Source organism: Harpia harpyja, chromosome 23, assembly GCF_026419915.1.
Source record: "Harpia harpyja isolate bHarHar1 chromosome 23, bHarHar1 primary haplotype, whole genome shotgun sequence".
In the NCBI taxonomy this organism is placed as follows: Eukaryota; Metazoa; Chordata; class Aves; order Accipitriformes; family Accipitridae; genus Harpia; species Harpia harpyja.
In genome coordinates, this window is record NC_068962.1 from 9,878,639 (window position 1) to 9,901,878 (window position 23,240).

The 23,240-nt window shown below is 37.7% G+C and overlaps 1 protein-coding gene across 1 annotated transcript in view; it reads right to left on the reverse strand.

Annotated features, from left to right (window-relative positions):
- Positions 1–23,240, reverse strand: part of TMTC2 (transmembrane O-mannosyltransferase targeting cadherins 2) — a 259,189-nt gene that overhangs the window by 63,430 nt on the left and 172,519 nt on the right. The window contains exons 5-8 of the mRNA XM_052774546.1: positions 14,876–14,961; positions 13,823–14,007; positions 12,052–12,130; positions 670–791 (exon numbers count right to left, since the gene is read on the reverse strand). Coding sequence (XP_052630506.1) covers positions 670–791; positions 12,052–12,130; positions 13,823–14,007; positions 14,876–14,961 — 472 coding nt within the window. The remainder of the gene's footprint in view (positions 1–669; positions 792–12,051; positions 12,131–13,822; positions 14,008–14,875; positions 14,962–23,240) is intronic.

Here is a 23,240-nt window from a genome sequence, read left to right on the forward strand (position 1 = left end):
TTATTTCATTGAATAAAATAGAAATCCGTTTTCATCTTCAAAATGTGTGAAAACCAAGGAAGGACTGGCACTCTGCTATAGCTATCATATGGGGCTAGTTTAGTTGGAGCTACAAGCTCATCTATACTCAAAAGGCTAAGTAAATTTGGAAGAAATCAAAAAGTCCAACTCTTCTGATTTTTTTAGAACTAGTCCTTAGTAGTTGAGTATTTCTTTTCACATGCTCAAAGAGATACTCCTAGAGAAGTGTAAATTCAAAGCATGAGACATGTAATTCACAAAGTATAGGTCACCCCCCTACCTCTGCCATAGGCTGCTACAACAACCCTGGGTCAAACACTGAATATCTTTTTGTATTAATATCATTAATTGTGATCGAAACTACTTATAATAAAGGCTTTTTCAACCAGAGAAACCTTACTATCTGTTATAAAGTTTCTATCCTATTATAACTGTTTTCTTCTGGCACAGAGGTAGCTCTATTTCAGGAACAGATGCAATGTTTCACAAAAAAACCCGACACTGTCAAAATCCTTAATTAGAAGGCATGACTGAAATAGCGTAACAAATAGGGCAATAAGCAATTTTCAGGCTAAAGTCTTCCCGTCCCTTTACCTCATCTACTCGAAGGGCCTGGGACCAGCTCCCAGGAGCTGCTGATTAACTCACCGTCAGAGCCAGCAGTTTTCCGTAGGTGAGATGGGCTGGGATGTGGTCACTCTTGGATCGCAGTGACTCCACGTACCAGCGCTCTGCTTCTGGCAGCCGGCTCATTCTCATATAGGCTTCTCCTGCAGGGTGAAACAAAAGCTAGTGAGAATGCCCCAGATTTCTTAAGGCTTCCATAATTTATTATCTCATTTATAATTTGCTATGTATTAAATGGGCAGAGATCTTGAAAAGGGTGAAGTGCTTTGAACACCTGCAATGACACACACACACAAAAAAAAGCCTTACAGACACTTGAGTGAGGAGATTGAGTTATGGCCTTATTAGGGCTGAAAGAGCATGGTTGAGATGAAAGTCTTGTTGGAACAGAATTGCAAGAGAGACCTCCAGCTGCTAGGTTTCAGTCAGAAGTCTCAAAGTGACAGAAATTTTATCACACCTACTGTAGAAAAGTTACTTCTTTTCCATCAGTCTACATTACACAGCATGGAATGGTAGGGAGAATATGGAAAGTGTTTGCATTTAATTATAATACATCAAGAAACTAGATTTTTTTAAAAAACACAGAAAGGTTAAGAAAACACTCCTGAAACTACAGAGGGAAGGGCAAGATATTAAAAAAAACCTAATCTCTGAATGTAGTTAAATTAGGCCATCTGCCACAATTAGTTTAAATTGGAATATAACATTCATAATTTTAAAATCGCTAGTCTTAAGAAGTCATGTACGAAATGACCAAAATCGGACACTTTTCAAAGTGAAATCCTTTACGGCGAGAGTCTGAGGCAGGCAGTGCTGAAGAACAACAGATGAATGAGATGTCAGAAAGCCATTTACTGAGGTACAGATAATTGTAGTCTTGAAGTTTCTGAGAAAGAATTTAGCATACAGGGAAAGACAGGCTCTTTCTCCAAGAAGCAAACAACCAGATTACTCAAAGTTTGGAAATAAGCAATATTGAACAAGTATGTAATGGTGAAGAACAGCAGCTTTCAGATTAATACCCTGTATTTACACAGCTCTCTCACAAGGGCTCCAGGCATAAATGTGCCCTTGCCCAAGCCAATGACAGACTGAAAATGCCTACAGGGAAGTCAGGATTTCATCATCTCACCAGCTGATTCATTCCAAATAAATGGCTAAGTATTTTCCCAAAATTATGAAATCACAGTTTATCGAGTGCCACCACTGGAGTATCAAGAGAGGACTACAGCTGACCCAAGTAGAGGTCGGCTAAGGCTGCCTCCAGGTGAGTCACTGCCCTCAGTTCTGCCTTACAAGGAAATTAATAGCTGTGCGGGCATCAAGGAGAGAGAGAAGGACCAACGTTCTTTATTCAAGCTTGAAGCCAACTACCACACCCCCAAAACTCAGAGAAAAAGGTGTCACCTACATGCTCAAAGAAGTAAAATAGAAGGAACTCTTACCACGGGAGCTACTTTGAGTATTTACAGGGGCTATGGAGGATTTTCTTGATGAAAGAAAATTGGACTAGGTCCAGTTAGGTTTTTTTTTCTTTTTTTATTTTTTTTTTTGCTGTCTTTGTCACCAGAGGATAGGGATCCCAGGCAAAATGTGTCACATAAGTTTGAGTTTCAGGAGTTAGGGTGCAGTGCATGCAAAATGACCAAACCACGGCCTGCAGATAAAATGAGTGTGACATAGAGTCAGAAGTCACAATGAGCCAAGGCTAAGGCAAGCCAACATTTTTATGAGAAAATAGAGTTTTTCCAAAAAGGGGTGCAAGCCTGCTAAATCTAGCAGACCAGGATTTCTAATTCAAGGATCTACAGAGCATTCTGTATTCATGCACTGGTCTTGGATATCTGATTACATACACAGAAGTAGCTGATGTTTCAGTCCCAGAAGTACTAAAGTCATTCTATTGCTGGTTAGGGCCAAACTAAAAGAAAAAATTCGAAAAAATCCAAGTAAAATAAAAAAAAAATCCAAACAGGAAAGAAACCCCAAAAGAACATGAACACCCCCCAAAACTCATGATCAAATTCAGGGATATCAACGTCACATGCATTTTTTTCACTATGTCAGCAGTCACAAATAACTGACGTAACATCATACCTTGTTATGCACAAAAGAAAGTCATGCAGTCAAGTGTTGAAAGGATGGAAGAAGTCAAAAGTCAAGTTATATGCTCCCCTCAACTCCTCTCCCTAGCTGCATGCTTTATGGCAGAGTGTTTAATTATTTGATTGCATACTAGTTTTCCCACAGGCCCCTACTTCATTTAGCATACAGGAAATGAGGAATCCATATTGCCCTTTTCTTTTCTTTAAGTGGAAAATTCCAGCCCAACCTGTTACAGCTTGGCAAAGTTTCAAGCAATTAACAACAAGATCCTTTGAAAAGTAATGTAAGCAGCCGTAAGAGATGGAGTTATTATCTGCTGGTAGTATATGCTGAATGCACTGCCAAATTTCAAAAAGATCCAAGGTTCTCATCTATTTTCCATGATGGATTCTGATATAAGAAGAGATTAACATCTTCAGAGTACTGGGAAATTCAATTTTTAATAGGTTTTAAGAGCTCAACTACTTTACAAGCTAACCTCCTAAAACTTTGAGGGTATTTCTGAGTGGCGCATCTAGAAATGAAGCTACAATATGTCAATCTAAATGTCAAACTGTAGAGAAAGGAATTTTATTCCCCTGAAGACTTTACAGGGAATTCTTTATAGCTGAACATCTTTGTTCTGAAGAGTCTGTTTTCTGCCCATAAGCCCCCTATCGTCAAGAATTGCTATATTATAAGCAATTAGAACATGTCATTGCTACAGAAGGAAGTATTGTTAGGGTGTCTGTTATTAATTTCATCTTCTAATTGATTTACAATGACGTTCCTATCTAAAAAGAAATCAAACTAAGTTGGAAACTGACAAAGGCTCTGTCACCACCATACTCAAAGACCGAAATAAAATCAAGCAACTGTTAATTGAAGCATTAATTCAATCAAGTGATTTTATGTGTTAGACTGATGCAATTTTAAGAAAAGGTATTCCAGCTTAAGATAGTTTTCCAACAAAACGACAAAGAAAACGTGTATGGATTGACTTCTGTCATTCCAGATGCATTTGTGTGTCTGAGATTAAAATAAGAAAAACAATATTTGTCACTTATGATTGTTTATTTTTATAAACTTGCAATATGAATGATTTAATCATCAGGAAAATAACAGAGTGTCCACTGGCAGAAAATAGGCAAAACCAATGCTACATGTGAGCTGGTTTCTATACTTACTTTAACAATTAGTTAACTTGTAAAATCTTCCAAAACTCATGTTAAAAATCTGAAAGGTCACACACACAATTTACTAATGAAACTTGTCCAAGCTATAAAGTTCAAGAGAGTTGCATTCTACTTTTCTATTAAAGGTAACAACAACAGAGAAAGAAATTTGTGGCAGTGGAAACCTTAAGACATAAATTGACAGTTATGCCAGTTCCTTAATCCATATCAACATGCAGCCATGTGCAGCATTGCCTGCACAATGAGTGGTGGGAAGAAATTCAACAGCTAACTGGCATAAAAGGAGATAAATCAGTCATTCAAAAATTTTTCAATTTTAAAGTTCAGCTAGTATTTTCTGTTATTTATGCTCCCATTTCTTAGCCTATTCCAAAAGGAGGAACATAGATTATTCAATTGTAACTCATTTACTAATGTAGTACAAGAAAACACGTTAATATGCAACTGAAACACTATTTAAAGGAGTGTATGCATAGTTCATTAACACCTCTATTAATACTTTATGACAACTGAATGAGAAATGGGCTACCTTTTAACTAGACTTACACCACTCTAACTAAAATCCTGGTGCTCAGGTGGATTTTCTTTGCCATAGAGATAGATCAGTTGCAAGACTACCATTCTCCAAACCAATACTTCCTCATATTTCCCCAGAATCCTTGGGATTGAAAAATAATCTTCCAAAATAAACAAAGAAAAAAAACCAAAACCCCACCAATAAACTAAAACAACAAAACCACCCCTACTAAAATGATCCCACAAACCCAAAACACAGGACAAATTAATTAAGTATAATTAAAGAACAATAACAATCATATTAAACATTAAATATTTATATTAAATAGTAATACTAATAAAGGATCCGCTTGCTAGCAGCTATTTCCCCTTAAAGGCTAACTTTATACTCAGTAATGAAGTGGAATATGAGCTTAATACAAATCCTCAAAAGAAAAAAAAAAAAAGAGATTTTCTAATACTTATTACACATTGTTAAAGAGCAAAATTAGGTATCACTTACATGAATGTATGTTATATGGTTCTAGATTAACCTCTCATCTGCTGATTTTGGATTTGTTCTGTTTCAGATGCACATGGTCATACCAAGCAAAGGCCATTTCCTTGCAGAACCATGTTAGACTTATCTATGAGCAAGTACAATGGAACTATGGATATAATGGCATTGTGCCTCTATAGGTGCCACGTACCCATACTTTCAGATTAAGAACATATGTCCCTCCTGTGGTCCTCCTCTTAGGACTGCAAAAGATATTGCTGAAAAGACAACTGAAAAATTATCTCTGTAAAGGAGATAATTCAGGGTAAATCTGTCTTGCATCAACCTGGTATATGTTAATTACCTGCCACTCAAATTGCTGGATCGTAAAAGTGTAATATAGAAAATACAGAATTTGGCATTGACAAGAGCAGAAGTCAAAACAGAAAGGAAGATGGAGATGCACTTTGGAAAGGAAATATATACATTCAGTCAGGATTTAAATTTCATTTTTCCATCATTTCTTTGAATTGGGAACATAAACACGTTGCCTTAGAAAAAGATGGAGAGGTCTGCATCCCTGTGTACCACAATACCACAAGGGGTTTGTGTCTTTTATAATGCAGCCATGCAGCCTCCTTGTGCAAATCAAGGCTGCAGATGCACTTACTATAAATGCACCCCCCTAGATATATAACTTCCTTCTTTCTTCCCTTAGGTACCAGCGCATAAAATAACATAATAAATCTAGAAGCATAGTTTGATGTTACACTATACCAATGTTTAAGACATACTGCAAAAGATTAACAGTCTTGGTGATAAATATGCAGTGCATGCACATCTTCTCTGAAACAGCTGAAGCATGTGAACTTAATGAGTATCAAGTTCTGCACAGACTAAGCATATTCTGTTTGGTTTTCCTCCTTTTACAGAACAATCTCCTTGAAGATTTCAAGGAATGTATTGCATTTTAAGAGGGCTTTTGACAGATGTGAGTCAATCCACATTTACTTTGGTTGAGTAGATTCTTATAGGCCTCAATTAGCCAAAGCAAAGCCTTTGATGTGGTTTAATTAGACCACTAAGCTACTTTTGAAGGAAAAAACCTAAAGTGGGAAACAGATATAAACGAAGGGCAAAATAAAATCATTTGCAGTGTGGAACAGCATGGACTTTGCACAGCTGTTTCCTGTTGTACAATGACTTCCAGTGAAAGAAGTATATTGACACAAATAGAAGCATTGAGCTCACCTGAGAAAAATAATGTCATTTTCATTTTCCAACAGGTGTGCAACCAGCAGTAAATTATAAGGGTACAAACTAAGAATTCATAACTGAACAAGTGATTGTACTCTTTTCTTGCCTTTTACTTTATTTACACACATTTTAAAGATTATTTCTTTTGTCAGTAAAAGATAGACATTATGCCACTATAGGTTTCTTTAAAACACTCTTAACAGAAGCACTTTCCATTAGTATCACGCCTAACTGGGATCCCTGTAGTCCAATTTCAGTATTGGACCACATTTTTGGTCTACAAATGTTATGATTATACCTATTTTCATACAAACCCCCATATGTTTAAAATACAAATGCATTTCAGGCTTAAAGTCTTAGCTCTTTCAGAATATTGCCTAAGAAAACTCAAGCATTTCACATGAAATTATAGGTCAATAGTCCGAAGAGATAAAACTAAGAAAGCCTGAGAACCTGGGGAAAAAAACCCTGGTCCCAAACACTGCATCCACTACCCCCTCAGCAATCCACTGCTGTAACCTTCATACCCAGCTTGAATCCCTCAAACAAAACCAAGTGAAAAAACAGGAGACGTTGCAGTCAGCCCAGAGATTTATACTCAGCTTTGGACAGCAGATATAAACTACCATAAAAGTCTCAGAGGGGGAAGAGTTAAAGTAGCAGGATGGGAGCAAGGAGGGGGAGAGAAGGAAGCACAGCCTTTTACTCCCATCACTGTTGGAGTGGACTCCATTCTTATTTCCCTAGAACATATAATAAAATATACATATGAAAGAAAAAAACCCCTTTTTTCCCACCAAGCTAGTTTTAAAAGAAAAAAAGTTTGTAATGTACATTTAGTAAGAAATTGTCAGTAAAGCTTCATGAGATGCATAGGAAGCACACTGATGACTGGAGCTCAGACAAGTGCAGGTACCATGCTCTGCATAAGTTATGATGTGGGATATGTATTTCACAGCTTAATCATCTTTGGCTCTTAAAAAGTAAGTCTTGCACAGCATGAACTGTAAAAGTATACCAGCAAAAGTGTTTCTTGGAGTTCTAAACAATATTTAAAAGTAATTCAATAAAAAAGCATTTAATGGGAGCAGGGGGCAAATGGGATAGGAGCCTTAACAATATTAACAGGTTTGTACAAACAGCCACATCCACCCAGAAGCATAATCAAATAAAGCAATAGTTGTGTTATAATCATCAACACAGAAAGTCTCTCTGCATGCTAAGCCTTTGTACTTATGATGCAAACCTCTGCGCCAGATGTAAAATCTGGCTCCCCTTTCCTGTTCTGTACCTGACTGCCACTTGCATATGATTTGTTTTCTGTCCATGTGCAACGTAGCAGATTAGCAAGGAGAAATGTAAACTCTAATCTGTGCATCATTAACTGTATTCGCTCCTGCACTGTTAGCTTCTTTTGTAACTCGCGTTTCTCATCAAAAGTGTTTGCAAGGCTTTGCATTAAATGCATTTGAAAATAGACCTTCAGATGTTACTTGGCAAGGGCAGATGAAGTGCGATCAAGACTTTTGTCTTTATGGCAGTATCTTGCCAATCTAAACCTGAACAATGCCACCCCAACATCTTTCTTGTTACTGTTCAGTTTTAAAATAAAGCCTCCATGGTCCACCTCACACCACTTAACTGGCAGGAGTATGAATTACTGTAGCAGGTGGGCCAGTGTGGTTTTAAAAGCAATGTAATACAATCAACTGTACAATATCGGATTTCAAGGAACGCAAAAGACATCTAGAGCAGAGGCTGATCCTTAAGCAATACTAATATTGGCATTAAAGTGTTCAAGATCCCACAGGGACCATTTTATCTTTTGACCCCAGGCTTTAATTGAAACTTTAAACAAAATATATTACCTATTTAATGCAGCTGAGCTGGACTCTGGCCTTTGTAGTGCATGTTGCCATGCCAAGCAAATTAATCGGTGTAACCTTAGCATGTACTTTTTAATTTACATCAAAGAAATATGACATGGAGAAAATAAATACCAAGCCAACCCTATACAGCTCGTTGAATAATCATTTTGCTTCTAGTTTTAGAGTTTTAATTTTTAGCTGGTTTGGGTTCTTTTAAGAAAAAAAAAATGAAAAGGTTTTACTTCTTGGTACAAAGCCAGAGAAACATATGGTTTCTTTAGCTGAGTTGTTGCACACCTGGCAAAATAAATCACAGCAACAGGAGACCAGAATCTACCCTGCAACTTTTCATATGCACAAACTTAGAACATCTGATGCTGGTATTCTGGCCCTGCCTTTTGTACCACGAATAAATGCAAAGTCAAATGGATGGCTTGCTTCGTGAGCCCCAATACTTCTTTCTCCTTTAAGAGGCAAGTTACTCTAGAGTTTTAAACGATGAGAGTCAGCCGGGCAGACTGGCACACTGGAGGAATGAGTCACTGGGTCTGTCAGAGCAAAAGGCCAATAGAAGCAAGCACAGGAAAAGAAGTGTAACACAAACAGGGAAAGCAGGTGGTGTAAAGGCTTAGCACTGTTGGAGTGTTAATGCTACCGCACTTGCAGTGCTGGAGTTCAAACCCTAATTCAGTTTAAACAGTTTGTCTCCTGTTTATTCTCTTTCGAGCATGTCATGTACCCCATACAGGGAAAAAAGCCTCCAGAAGATCTTCAATGACATGACTGAGTAATTATTAAAAATTAGAGAAAGCACTGTTTTCTTACATCACATGCCAATATGTAACAATACGTGTGCCACCGAACCAAGCAGGGCGATTGCCAGAGACTCAGAATACGTTAATCACAGTAACAACTGCACCAGATAATCCTCAAACTGTAACTGTTCTTGGATTTCATGATAAGCTGTGAAGACTTTTTCCACGCGTAGAGGCAGGGAAGGATCCTTCCTTCCCGAACAGATGGGGAGCACTCCCCTGTTTCTCCCCCTTCCTTCCCAGCAATGAGCACGGGGTGAGTGGGCACAGTGCGGAGTCAGGTTCATGCAGTTCCAAGCACACGAGACAGGACTGGCCTATTTCAGTTCCTCTAGTCTGCCTTTTAAAGGCAAGAAGTAGGCAGACAAGTTTACGTAATGCTGTTTATCAAAGAAAGTGTTATAGCGAACGTGTTTATAATTTTCTCTCGAACATCAAAACAGAAATAAACAATCCAGTCGGCCCTCTGATGCCCAGTGACACGGTACGAGCTGCAGAGCGGATGCACTCCTGATAATGGATGTGGTTGCCTTGTCCTCCTGTCACACCCGATCCAAAGAGATGACTGAATAGGTGTTCAGGATTTATCTCACCCAACTTGAGCTAGCAAGTCTAAGCTAGTCATCTCAGCTCCTTTTACAGGAAAAGTATGCTTGCAGGGGATTATTTGTATAATCTAAAATAGATGTCTAAGTCAGATGGGCTTTATTACTCCCCAGAGGTATCTTTTTCACTATAAAGTGAGCAGAGCTACCTAGCTCTGTCTTGTCATCTAACCTTTACACTATTACAGGTAGGAGAGACTAACCTAACTAACGTTACATGTAGACACATCCAGGACAGCTTTAAACAAACCAGTCTGAGTCCTGCTGTTAATACAGCTGCACTGCATTCAATTCAAGTCACTACCCGACTCTTTTATGTAGCCTCTCGGATTGCCTTTGCAGCATGGCCAACACGCCACACCTCAGCAACTAGTGTGCAGCAAGTTCTGGTTTCCCTGCAACGGCTGCCATCAAAACAGCAACCAAAATACAAATATATCGTACGTTAATGACAAGTTGTACTTTACAGAGCTCCGTAATAGCCTGTTGCTCTTTGCAATAAGCTGAAAGGGGCTAAGGTAATCTCAGTTGACCCTAACTTGTTATGCTGCGAGGACATCCATGAAGTGCCAGCGGCTGCCTAAAGGAAACAGAGGCCAGAGTATGGGCTAAGCAGTGGAGGGGGGAAGTGTAGCAGCAGCCAAGCCCGGGCAAAGGACTGAGCTGGTCTTTGTGTTCACTATCGCTCTGTGAGTTAATAAATGCAAATCCCAGGAAAAGAGTGAACTCGGAAATCATAGACTGTGCTTATAAAGGAAGCTGAGAAAGGCCTCCTGAACCTTGAAAAGTAACCAATGAGCAAAAAAGTAAAAAACTAAAGAATCTTACAGGTCATAGTGGTTCTAAAGGGAGCATCTATTCACGGGAAAAGAAAAAGGGTGGCACAGGCCTGCTTTGTGAAGGAACAACCATCATGCTAGAAACAGCATTGGTTTAAATTTTCCAATTTCTGTACTTCTGCGGAGCACTTTTATCAGAATTATGAAATATATATCTGCACTAAAGAGGGCAGTCAAACTTCAGAGGGTTTGCTGGAGCACAGCAGTACTTCAACGATCACTACAGGACACCAATAGTATGTAGAGGCTTAATTCTCAGCGTGGTGACTGTTGATAACCTCACCAAATTTATCAGCAAATGCTGATAAATAGAACTGATAAAACAATAGTTCATCTAAGACTCCCTATGAACAAAAGTACGTGCAATAATCAACTTGTGTGGTTTAGGGATGTTAGCCATTTGCATTAATCTGATAAAGGTCAGCATTCAGGGAGAAGTAACTCTCCATTGAACTGTATGAACTGTTAAGGAAGTGTTTATACTATTATTGACATTAAATTGACATTGACATTGAGAAGTACTCAATTTAGCATTTACAGAGATTTGCAAACGCATAGCATCAGTTACAGCTACAATTTTAGAAATTTTTTTTCCTAAGGCCAAGTATTTGTAAGGAGATAATAAAAGATGCCTTTCCTAAATAAGCAGAGAAGAGTGAGTGGTGCCTCCTTTCAACAACTGTGTCAAACCAACTGGTATAAACCAATACATTCCCTTGTATTTTAGGCATCGGGAGGGGTAAAAAAGGCCACAAAACCCCACGTGCTTCCTGTTGATCCTAATTGTTTCTTCATATATTTTTAATTGCTCTACTTTTAACTACTTTAAAGGCATCTTACATCCTTTTCTATCCCGGATGGGCACTCACAGAGTCTACTGGGCCAGACACTGAGGTTGCTTAGCAGAAACATATGCCCTTTCAGAGAGAATTCCACTTAAAAGCATCTCTGGAACAATGAAGAACCTGCCCTCTTGTTTACAGATCTGAATACTATAAATAATAATGCATATTATCTTCTTTCTTTTATCTCTTTAATGTATCTTGTATAAAGATATGATGAAGAAAACGAGGAGCTGAAGTTAAAGTTGAAAAACAAAAAACCACCTCAGCTAAATTAATTTAATTAATGTACTCAAGGGACTCTGCTAAAATTTTGAAGGACAGATAGGCTGGTCCTGGATGAAGAATTCTCTCACTGTAGATGTCTAACTAACAGTACATCAGCTGGGAAATAAGTTTTTGGCACAACCTGCAAATATATCCAACTACCTCTGTGGGCCTGTTTGGACGTTTTGTCGGTTTACAAGGAAATGTAACATTTTATGTTACAATCAATCTCACTCCATTTTCTATGAAGTAAATACAATTTCTTCTTAGTTTCAAAGATGACTAAATGGGAGATTAAAAAAACCTGTATGAATTGCACACAAGGTCTCCAAGATAGTGGATGAGAGATTCTGGAGGCAGAGAAAAAACCCATGCATTCTAAATGTACAAGTGCTGCATGGACACTCTTAAAGATATCCGGTATCTAACAGTCTCATCATCTATCGTGCCTTATCCAGCATTGCAATTGCTGGCATTTAAACTCTGAACCTGGTTTGGCTCATATCTACTGAAGGCAATTATTTTTGTTTTCATTAGCTAATTCATTTGAGCACCAGTTGCCTGGCTAAGTTCTTTGTTTCACCCTGCCTGACTCCTCAAGTATCTTTCAGAAGCACTAACAATGCACTTACCCATCATGTTGTATAAGCTCTGTGGTGCAAACTGCCTTGGCATTTTCTGTATTGCTTCTTTGTAAACCATAAGGGCATCCTGAAAAGAAACACACAAGTGGGACAAATCATTAGTAAAGCACCAATTTCAAAAGCAGTCTTTGACATATAAAGTAAACCCAAATTATCTTCCTTCCCCAAAACGAAAGGTGCAGAGAGAAAGAAAACACATTGGCATCATAAATGTCACAGAAAGTTCACATTTCTCATTTACAAAAGTTTTACGAAATTCAGTGAAGCTTTTTGACAAGAGATCAAATTAGTTCCAATATTGCAACTCTTTTTCCAGGTGAAAATAAAAGGAACATGTTTTTTTAAACCCCTCAATGACTCATGAGTTTATAAACATATATAAAGCCCTCTAAGCTGTCAGAGAATATGGAATAATATCAAACTGCAGACAAAGGACTTTCTGATGACTAAGCTACAGCAAGTGACCTAAAACTAAAGAAATCATTGTCTACTGCCAAATAATAACAAAACATAATCCTCACAACTGAAGTCTGCTCCACAGAAAGAATGAGATGGACTATAGTGTCAAGAATGCCAAAATTGGATTCCCTTCACAAATGTGCTGTGCCTTGAATTACTTGACCACACATTTATGATTCATTCAGCACTTAGGATGCTTACTGGTCAGTCTGCATCATTTTCTACATCATCCCATTGAAGAGTCGCAGTTTGTGAAGGCTGAAATATGCTTGAAAAAAAATCTAAGTGTATGGTCAAATCAAGGCTGGGTCAGACTGCAGTGACCACCAGGCAGAAATCTGATGGTTTATATTCTTAAAATCCCTTGCACCTCCCAGGCATTGCGCTCCAGCTCTACACTCTATTGGCCATGCAGACAACATGCTGCTGTTCTCTTATCTTTATGGATGTATTAGCTGTCTGTGTTTTAACCAATTAGTAACTGCCATCTGACAGAGCTGGATTCAGCAGACAGATGACAGAGAATCTATAGAGCTTGTGCATGACTAATCTTAAACAGCTGAGGTAACTGCCTCAGTCAAGAAGAGTTATGTGGATCAAAACCATGTGTGACTCCTGTTCTGAAGTATGCCTGGCAATGCAAAGAGAGAATGACTTTCTTTCAAATACTGCTAAAGGTCAAAACTCAAGCAAATGTCCAGTTTTAGTAACTTCATCAGGGAGAATGGAGAGGAATCACAACAGTCACGTTTGCACACGTAAATGAGATGGGATGGGTTGGGTGCAGCATACAGTTACATTAAAAATATCCAACCCACTTTAGCACTTAGGTCAAGTTATCTGAAAATAGCACACAGTAGGATGTTTTTAATCCCTGAAGTTTTGAATTGATCCAACTAGGTCTTATTTTGGAGACTCAAAAGCAAACATAAATGCATTTTTTCAACTTACTCTATTTTGATTTAAAAAGTCAGTACACTTTAGGTCGGCTGGTCTGTAATCAGGCTATATCCTTTGCATACCAGCCATGGGGACAAAGCCAAAAAGAATGAATTAAAACATATCAGATGCGACCATTGCTAATGTTGACTCTGACATCAGAACATCACACTGCTAATTAACATCATCACACCTGTGGCTGTAGAGAACAAATATTCTCTGTAGAGAATGCTAATCTTGATTTGGTGAAATTCAATCAATTCGTGCCTGCGATGTAGTTTGAAAATCTGGATGGAAGCAATAGGTACTATTTATGTATGAAGTTTTTATCATGATATTGTAGACAAATCTAGAGTCTTACCTCATAGTGTCCTTGTTCATGAAAAAGTTTTCCTAAGTTATAAAGACAGCTAGTAACAGAGCTTTTATGAGCATGAGGATCTTTCAAATTTTCATCAGGGATCTCTGAACACTTCAGGAAAGTCCTCCTGGCTTCCTCTGTCTTCCCTTGGTTCATCAGGATGATACCAGTATTTAAATAGGCAGCTGTGAAGAGGCAAAAAATGTTATCTTTTAATGGGGTTCCATTTTGTTTTATGTAATCTTTTTTTTTTTACTTCAAAGTAATACCTGAAAGAGATCCCATGGTTATCTAATTTGGCTTTTGTATAATATAGATCAATCACTGGTGTAAAAAGGAATATATAAGAGGTAAAAGTTCAAAGACAAGGAAAGGAGAAAGTGGCTATAAAGACTGAGGAAGGAGGGAAGGGAACACTGGTTAGGCAGGGTGCTGAATATCGTTCCTCTTATTCGGAATGTATCAAGCATATAGTGTCATTGTTTGAAATGTTACAAAAATATATACATATATTTATACATATATATGTGTATGTGTATATATACATATACAGAAGATTTAATACTGAATCTACAAAAAAGTCAGCAATTGTAAAGAGCACCCACTTAATTTTGGAACCTGTCACTGGCAACATCCTATGGATTATTTCCTATTTCCCCCAGGCAAGAAAGGAAAAATGAAAGGACCTCAAAAATATTTGTACTATTCATCACACCACATATCATAAAAATCAAGGACTGGCTGTAAGAAACAGAAAACAGGAGCCTGAAAATTCAGGCAGTAGCATGTGTGGCTCACCACCCCAGATCAGAAGCATCTTAGGTTCTAGCAGTGCTGCCCAGTGTTAATTCATTATCTGCTTCTTCCCTGCACCACATTAAATGTGGTTGTTGACTAATAAACACTTGCTTTCAACTGAAAAGTGCACAAATTCATCTTTTGCTTTCCAAATGAAAAACTTCTGAAAAAAAGAAAGTGATATTAAAGACTAGGAAGATTTCCTTAAAAAGCTATAGTCAATATTATGCAAGCTCGTGTAACTGAAATACTTACAAGCTAGTGTGGGTCTGCTACCAATGGCCAGTTTATAGTAATGCAATGCCTCCGAAAACCTGCTGTTTTCTTGAAGTAGTAACCCTCTGCATAAGGACAAAAAAAAAAAAGAAAAAGAAAAGAAGAGAGGGAGGTTACTGCAAAGAGTAACTTCAAAATAAATATTGAAAACAAAACTAAGGTAACAAAGAAAAATATGCTGACTGGTATTTCAGAGATATAACAACACTGCATATTACTAACAATTCAGTGGGAAAATTATTTTGTGTGAAAACAGGATTAACTCATAGCCATCAGGTGCATCCATACGGCTTTAACAAAGCAGATGTTAAATGAAATAGTTTTGGCTTTCTTGGAAATTAGGAGATTCATTTACTCAGTTGAGAAAATGGCAGACTGTGAGACTTTTTAAAGCGGATGGAGTATGGCAGAGGTATGTGTAACTAAGTCATTCATGTTTAGCCTGTCGTCTTTTCTTGACTTGAAATAAGCAGATCTTTTTCAAATGCACAATAAAGTTAACCACCTAACACTTCACATGTATTACCTTAACCAGTCCTCTTGTTGAGCAATATCACTAGATTATTCACTGTACAGCTAAGCACCTACATCAGTTCATTTTTTTCCTGTCTTCTTTAAGCTCTGAACAAATTTAATAACTGAAGACATATCAAAAATGGTACCGAATACTTCCAGTTACTTTAATTAAAGCTTTTAAGGCAAGCATCCTTATGAATTACAATTTATACCAGCCACCCACAAATTTATGAGAAATAAGTGGTCTGGACATTATTGAAATGAATTTACAATTGTATGCTTAAATGAAGGCTCAAAGCATCACAGTGTTCCCGAAGTTTTAGAAGACTGAAAAAAAGCATATGAAAATATATTAAAATCACAAGGATTCAAAAATCCTTAAAAATTAGTCATTTCAGGGTAGAAACTCAGACCTTATTATCCACAGGTAGATGTCCTTCTTCATATACCTCAAAATATCTGGGAAAAAAATAAATGTAGCTATTTCTTTTAGGTGGGAGGGTTATCATATCTATTTGCAGTTTCCCTAACCTACAGCAATTTTCTCTTCTTCCTCTATGCTTTTATCTGCTGATAGCTTTTTGAACTGCAAAGAGCTTGGACTTTTTCCATCTCCAGTCTCTAATCAGAGATATTTTTTCCCTCCAAAATCTCAGGAAAACTTTTTGAATTAAATCAGCAGACTTTGGGGCAAGAAAAAAAGTAGGGCAGTTAGCTAAAGAAGTAGCCAGTGTCTATGTTGTTTGCTTCCTATCACTGGGTTAGGATTTAACAGAATGGAGGAATATATCCTCTTTTTTTCTATACTATCTATCAGCACCACATGGCCTTGTTTTTGAAACTATCTCTCAACTAACTTCGGATTAGGTAGTAAATCACTTTGAATATTAACAGAACTTAAATTTAGTTGGTGCTTGCAGTAATGTAAGCAATGAGGAAATAACATTCAGGATACTTTTTGGTATGGCACCAAGGTTTTTAACTACTGTCAAGTGTCTTGAAGGTGGCAAGAGGTATGATCATCAGGATAGTGATAACATTTTCTAAATTTTCTAGAACCTGAATTTTGTTTACTCTAAAAATTTTTATAGACTGTAATTACTCCAAGGAAAATTATTACAGTATTTTTATCTAGCTTTCTATTGATAGCAGTAGATTTAACATAAAAACAAATGAGTTGCATGGTCTGACATTTAAGCTGCTTCTCACTTTTTAAAAAACAAATTTATCAAAAAAATTCCATTCTTATTTTAGTTCTGGAATAAATTATTTCACATATTAAGAGAAGTAATACAGTAATTGGTCAACTTGAACAAAATAAATTACTTTGGTAAGTGTATGACATTTGTGCTTTTTGGATTAAAAGAACTTTTATTTGTAATTATTACCAAATTAATCTTCTGTGCTGCTCTAGTACTGGCACTCTTGATGAATTACTTGATACTTTAAGGTGGTTTTTTTTCCTACTCCGCTTCCAGAAGTTGTTCCATTAACATTCTCTCAAACATACATATATATATAACCCAAGCTGCTCAGATGCAAGATTGAGTACTGAATTCCAGCAAATAATTAGTGTTTTATTTCTATTTGTTATGAGGTTTGGTAGAAGAAAAAGAAGAAAGGATATAATCTAAAAAACCTTGACAAGGCATGAAACTGCCTTTTTTTCCTTGTGAAATTGGTCCTGATTGATAGCTGGTTTTCCCTGTGGCTTCTGACAGTACAAAAATGACTAGATTTATGAGTCTCTAGTTCTAGTTGCAGATTAAACAAAGTCAGGAAAAGGCTTAAAGGAAAATTAAAAAGTAGTATTTTTAGTTGAATAAAATTAACACTTAGGGGAACTGGCTTGGATGTTCACCTATGAAGGGATAAATAGTTATTTAAATAGATAAAAAGTTAAGATGATGAACGTTGCATTAAACTTGCAAAGCATTCCTGAATTTACAGTGAATATTAGAAGAGTTTAAAGAGCAGTTATATTTCACTTCCAAGACGAAAAAATCAGATTCCTCTCTAGCTTTAAGCTTAAACAAAATGTAGGCCTATAAATATGCTCGCCAACCTCAATCTAATTACTCACAAAATGCAACTAAAACTACACCCAAACACTTCAAATTTAGTTACTGCCAAAATTAATACTGTCTGTGAAATGTCCTACTTCTCTTTTTAGAGCATCGGTTATAATCCCAGTCTCTAACTACAGCATTGCTCACTATTACTTCCACAGCTCTATTGTCTCATTCACCACACAGAAGGAATATAAAGGAGCAATACTTCAGTTTTGCTTCTGTCTCCAGTTTCTACAAGTAAACCACCACCACCTTCTTATAAATATTTACCTTTTGAGCAAAATACAAAATAAGCCCCAGGATCAAATGACAAAGTACTGTTTATTTCAAAATTAGTTCAAGAAAATCTGCAAGTCCTCAGGTCCTATATTCTCCTTTCCATTGCTGTATTTCACAGCATCTAAGCCATTTCCAAGACAAAAATCTCGCCAATTTTCAGAGGAGGGATCTCAGTCTCCGCACTCTCTGCCGGCCGCTCCAGCAACACTGAGTTCAGGCAGCAAGTCCTGGGCTTGCCTCTGAAAGTGGCTGGCCCTGAAAATTGTTCACTGTTGTCAAGATGAACATGAAGCAAAGAGACAGGCTCAAGTGAGGAGTATCTGAAGGGAGCATGTCCTTCACGACACGATTGTAAAGAGGTCATACTACCAAAAGCGTCCATTCAGCACTTGAAAGTTCTTTCCAAAGAAGCTGAGAGGTTGAACACAATTGCCTTTGCAGTCTGTTAAGTTATATTAACAACTCTTCAACAAGCTTCAGCTGGAAGTTTGATTATATATTCTTTCCTTCTCCTTCAGAAATTGGTGAAGTATGGGTTATTTTGCCACAGAAACACTTCCTTTTTCATGGGAGTTGACTTTGGAGTCTCTTTCACTTCAGAACGGAGGCCAAAGCCATGAGAGCAAAGTTCCATATGCCTCCTATGTCTTATTTTCACATGCTTTAGCATTTACTATCTTCCAGCTAGAGAATTTTCAAAAAGATACTCAAAATTACTTTAAAATCACTAAAAATAAAACTGAAGTGTCTTCATAAAGATACATAAAGAGCAAAATTTGAAATAAAACTTTTCTATGCCAATTCAACTAGAGAATTGCAAAACGTCTTTCAAGCAAACCGACCATGGTTGAACAGAAAGAAGTTGTGGTGTCATAAGTTAGGAACTAATAGGTGCATAATCACTATAGCAAGCTAAGCCTGCAAGAAATGAGCTGACTCACTACGGAATAGAGGAGCAGACAGAGGCAGATGAAGTGAGACCCACAGGCTGTCACAATGAAAGTCCACGACCTCCTTGAAGTTCTTAGCATTTGTTTGTTCAGCCCCATTATCAAAATCCCAATTCCTTCCTTCCTTCCTTCCTTCCTTCGACAACCCGTTGTGCTCCAGCTGATGGCTAGGGTTGAAGTCAAAAACTGGCAATGGCAGATGGAGTCTGTGCTTCCTTTTCTACTGGCTCTCAAAACTTTGAGACAAAAATTAGTTCCCTTCCACTCACCTGGAAAGGAGTGATAATGGATTAACGGTCTGTAAAAAATGGCAAACTCCTCCTAAAAAAAGGTTTGGTGCGTGCATATATCCATCTTTTTGAGGGGGACACACACAAAGACTAAATGTTTAGCCAAAACTTCCCAATTTGGCTAGTAAATTTATCTAATTGCACAATCAAACAATGTAAAGTTTGTTTGTCATGCTTATTACTACACTTTATTACGTTGAAGACATCTTTAAAAAGTTCAGGGTGCATTTGTAAAGCTCAACAAATACATAGTTGTACTCCATTTCCTTTTAAAGGAGACAGTTGATTTTAATCTCATATTGCCACTTCATCTATAGTAAATACAAGGAAAAAAAAAGTTTGCTCTGAATGACCAATTTCTAGATGCAGAGGAAGAACATCCCTCAGCTGGAGTTCACACCTCGTGGGCACTGCTGAGTCTCCAGTAGCTCACCCCTCCCAGTGGCCTGGGCAGATGGCTACATAGGGAAGTTCCTCCTATAGCCAAGAGTGGATCTGTTCTTGACATGCCTTTGCCCTTCTTTGTTCACACTTCAAAATGATAACTGCTCTTTGGAGATTGCTGGCAGAGGGGAGAAGGAGCAGACAGAAAGAATACAAAAGCAGCGATACAGTGCAAAGCATTGAACATAAGCCAGTGGTGGAGCAGAGCAATTGGCACGCATTGAGTACGTACCTATCTTTTGTAGTTACAGAGACACAAAGCCTTCCTTCTTCCTTATGCAAGGATGAACAAAGGAACGTAAGTCCTTGAAATAAGGACGCTTGATACAGAAGAGTAAGCTCACGTGATAAACTTGGATGACGAGCTTAAAGTCTTCTGGCACTTTTTAATAGATTTTCTACAGTCGCTAAGAATACCAAGCTAAATAAATAAAAAAGCATAACCCCAAAATGCCCCCCCAAAAAACGAAACACAGGAGCGGTTTCTTCAAGTTTTCAGTTCCAAAACTTTCTTTCTCTCCAGTCCACCTCCCAGTTGTAAGGCAGATAAATTAAAATGCTAATTGAAACATGTAAGTGGGAAAATATGAAGCCTATCAAATGGAGGGAGGGTGGGGAGGAAGCCAGTGGCTCCTTTAGCCTAGTAAGACAAGTACTGTGGGAAAATAAAGTTTCTCTCTAGAAACACATGAGGATGAAATTACTTGGAAAAGAAAGAGCTACTTAAACCATAGGACACAAAGTGAACAGTTATAAATTGTCCGTTAATTAATTTAGGATTAATTAGGAGACAAGTTCTAACTATTACAGTAGCAAGATTCTGGAACAGCCTTTCTGCCTGTGTTGCTTCTACCTAATTTTACAGTGGAGTATGAATCATTTATGAAACGGAGGATATATGCTGACTGCTCGCAAGAGTAGCAGAGTTCACCCAGTGACTTAGGAAGTGTCTCAGAATCCGGTTTGTCTAATAGGAAGAAAAATAAGAAGAAAAAAATGATACACAAGTTCTGGCTATCTAGAAATGATGCACATCACTTCTATAGATAGAATTGCTCATTTAAATATGTGGAGGAAAACATTTCCCCCAAATGAGTTCTTTGCAACCATCCTGAATTCTTTAAGGTGCCAACTTTTACCTATCTTGCTTGACCAACAACTTGAAAAATCTTCCTGTCTTTCTTCTCTGCCTGGGTTTTGACCTAGAGTCACTGAATACTAATGGCACAAAACTGTTTTCAGGGACTGGAAAGCAGTCACAAAATATAAACAGGCAGTAGATAGTCTACTGTTTTCCTCAAGTTACATATTAATTTCTTCCTGTTGTAGTCCTATTAAAGCCAGCTGGTCTACTTACAAAACAAACTCTTGTGACTAAAGCTGGCATAAATTGACCAAGTACAATACACAGGAACCATAACTGTCATGAAGGTAAACATGTAGGTTAGTGAAATATTTATAAAATTTTCAAGCCAGGTACAATATTGATATAGTTTAATCAATTTTGTTTACTGGTTGATAACAGCTAATACAGGGCCTGTTAGCTGGTATTTTGCCATGACTGCAGTTCATCCATGCCTCAAGCTCCCTTCATCCCATTGATTTCAGGTGGGATTATCTACAAAAAACTATATTTACCTAAATGCTACGCTAGCAGAGAAATAAATGGAAGAAAATCCTCTTTTATTCCCCACACAGATGTGTCTCCAGCCACACAGCAATAGAGAATGTGCTTTGCCTAAGGCAACTCTTTCACTGTCATTTGCAAAACCAGTGGGTAGAAAGACAGGTATGGATGTTACAGCAGCCGAGTACATGAAACCATTAAGTTTCGTCTCTAATTAAGGCTTTTTTGTTTTGTTTTTTTAAGGAAGCAAGCCATTTAGCTACTCAACCAAATGAGCACTAACCTTTTGTAAGAGTCTATAACTAGGTTTCATTAACAAGAAAGTCAATCATTAAGAAACAGTACAAACAGGGAACATGTTTAATGTTTTCCAATAACATCCTGTTAGGAAATATGTAAACGGAACATAAATCCTACTTCTTTTAATCAATAACAACCCAAAAATACCCAGTAGGCACTAACACAGAATGACCATTCCCTTTGCAGAACTCACTAAGAACAGTCATCCATAACACCCCTAGTAAAAAAAAAATCAAAACAAAACAATCACCCCCAAAACAACCTCTAGTCTTTCAGATAGTGCAGTCAAAACTCTGTCATGTTCTCCTAGATCTAGGGCAGAGCTTTCCAAACGCTAGCAAACTGGTGGAAAAATATAGTCCTGTTCTTTTCTCTGTTACTGGGGCAGTTCGGTTGGGATTACTAGCATTTCAGCACCACATCAAAATCTCACAACCCCTGTTTCCTTGACAGAGGGAGGGCTGCCATACGGATGAGAAGTAGCATTGCTCCTGTCTTTCTCCCTCCTCTGGACACTGGCCGGTGGCATGCTGTGCCAGCAGTCCTCAAACAAGACGTCCGTTCCCCCTCACGTGCCCCAGCAGTCAACATAGGTTGAGAGCTGGACAGAATTCCGTACAAGAGGGGCCTTTTATGAAACTGAATGGCAGGGTCCAACAATTATTTTCCTAATTTTATAAAATGGAGAAGGTTTATGTAAGGACTATGGACCACCACAATTTCAAATACTGAGACTTGTAATTGAATAGTTAGGTCACTGAATGCATTTCAGCTCTCAATCTTACTTACAAAAATATCTGTACTTCATACAGGCCCTACAGAGGGTCCCAGAGCAGAGTTCTGCGCTGCAGGACACCACCCGTCACCTAAGGGACCTCTGGGTGCTACCTCAAGAGCCGGTCTCACAATACAGCAAGATTTTATCAAGACAGCTTTGGTTACAGTAAGACACAAATTTCAGCTGCTATCTTTGACAGAGGAAGAACTAGCTGGCAAAGCAGAGATTAATTCCAAACAGGTTTGCAACAAGTTTGCATTCACAGCTGAGAAAAAAATAATCAAGTACTTAGACAGCAGACGACACATCCTCTTTGCTTTTTAACCCGACATCCTGCATTATAAAAACTTCTGGGCTATCAAGGAAGAGGAACCCTAACCTTGACTCATTTCCTACCACGTGAAGTGGTGCAGCAACACTGGGGCCAGTTCAAACACAGCTCAACGTAGGTTTGCAGGTTAGCCTGCTTTTAGTTCTTTTCGTCTCTGATAGCTCAGCAAAGGAGATTTTTATGGCAGCACCCTTAAAAGGCAGAAGCAGAAGGAACACAATTTCAGATTTATATAGGCTAGCAACAACAGACAAGGAAGAACTTTGCTCATATTGATTTTTACCCAAGCATGTGGAGTTAAACTTTGCATATAAAACACTTCTCCAATCCCAGACTTTACAGAATTAAAATTTTAGCTACTATTGAAGACTTTACTTAACAGAAATCTAAAAAAATCCACATTTATTGACATAATACCCTAAGTTTGCCAAAGTAAAGTTTATGGAAATTCATACTTTAAACTTATTCAAATAATTTAATTTATCTGAATAATAAACTTGTACACACAGCCCTATATCACTAAAGGCAAAATGAGATATTTTGGGAGAGAAGCAAGGGGATGGCTACTTGGTAGAAATTCATCCTTTATAGGACATTGTATACTCCAAAAATACAGTATTTAAAGTAATTAGTATAATTTTAAAGGAATATTCAATATTTATATCAGATTGCGAACATCCTTAAAATTGTCTGAGAAAGTCAAGGTCATGTAGATTACTAATACAGATGACAAAAGAATACTCTAAGCACAGCTAGG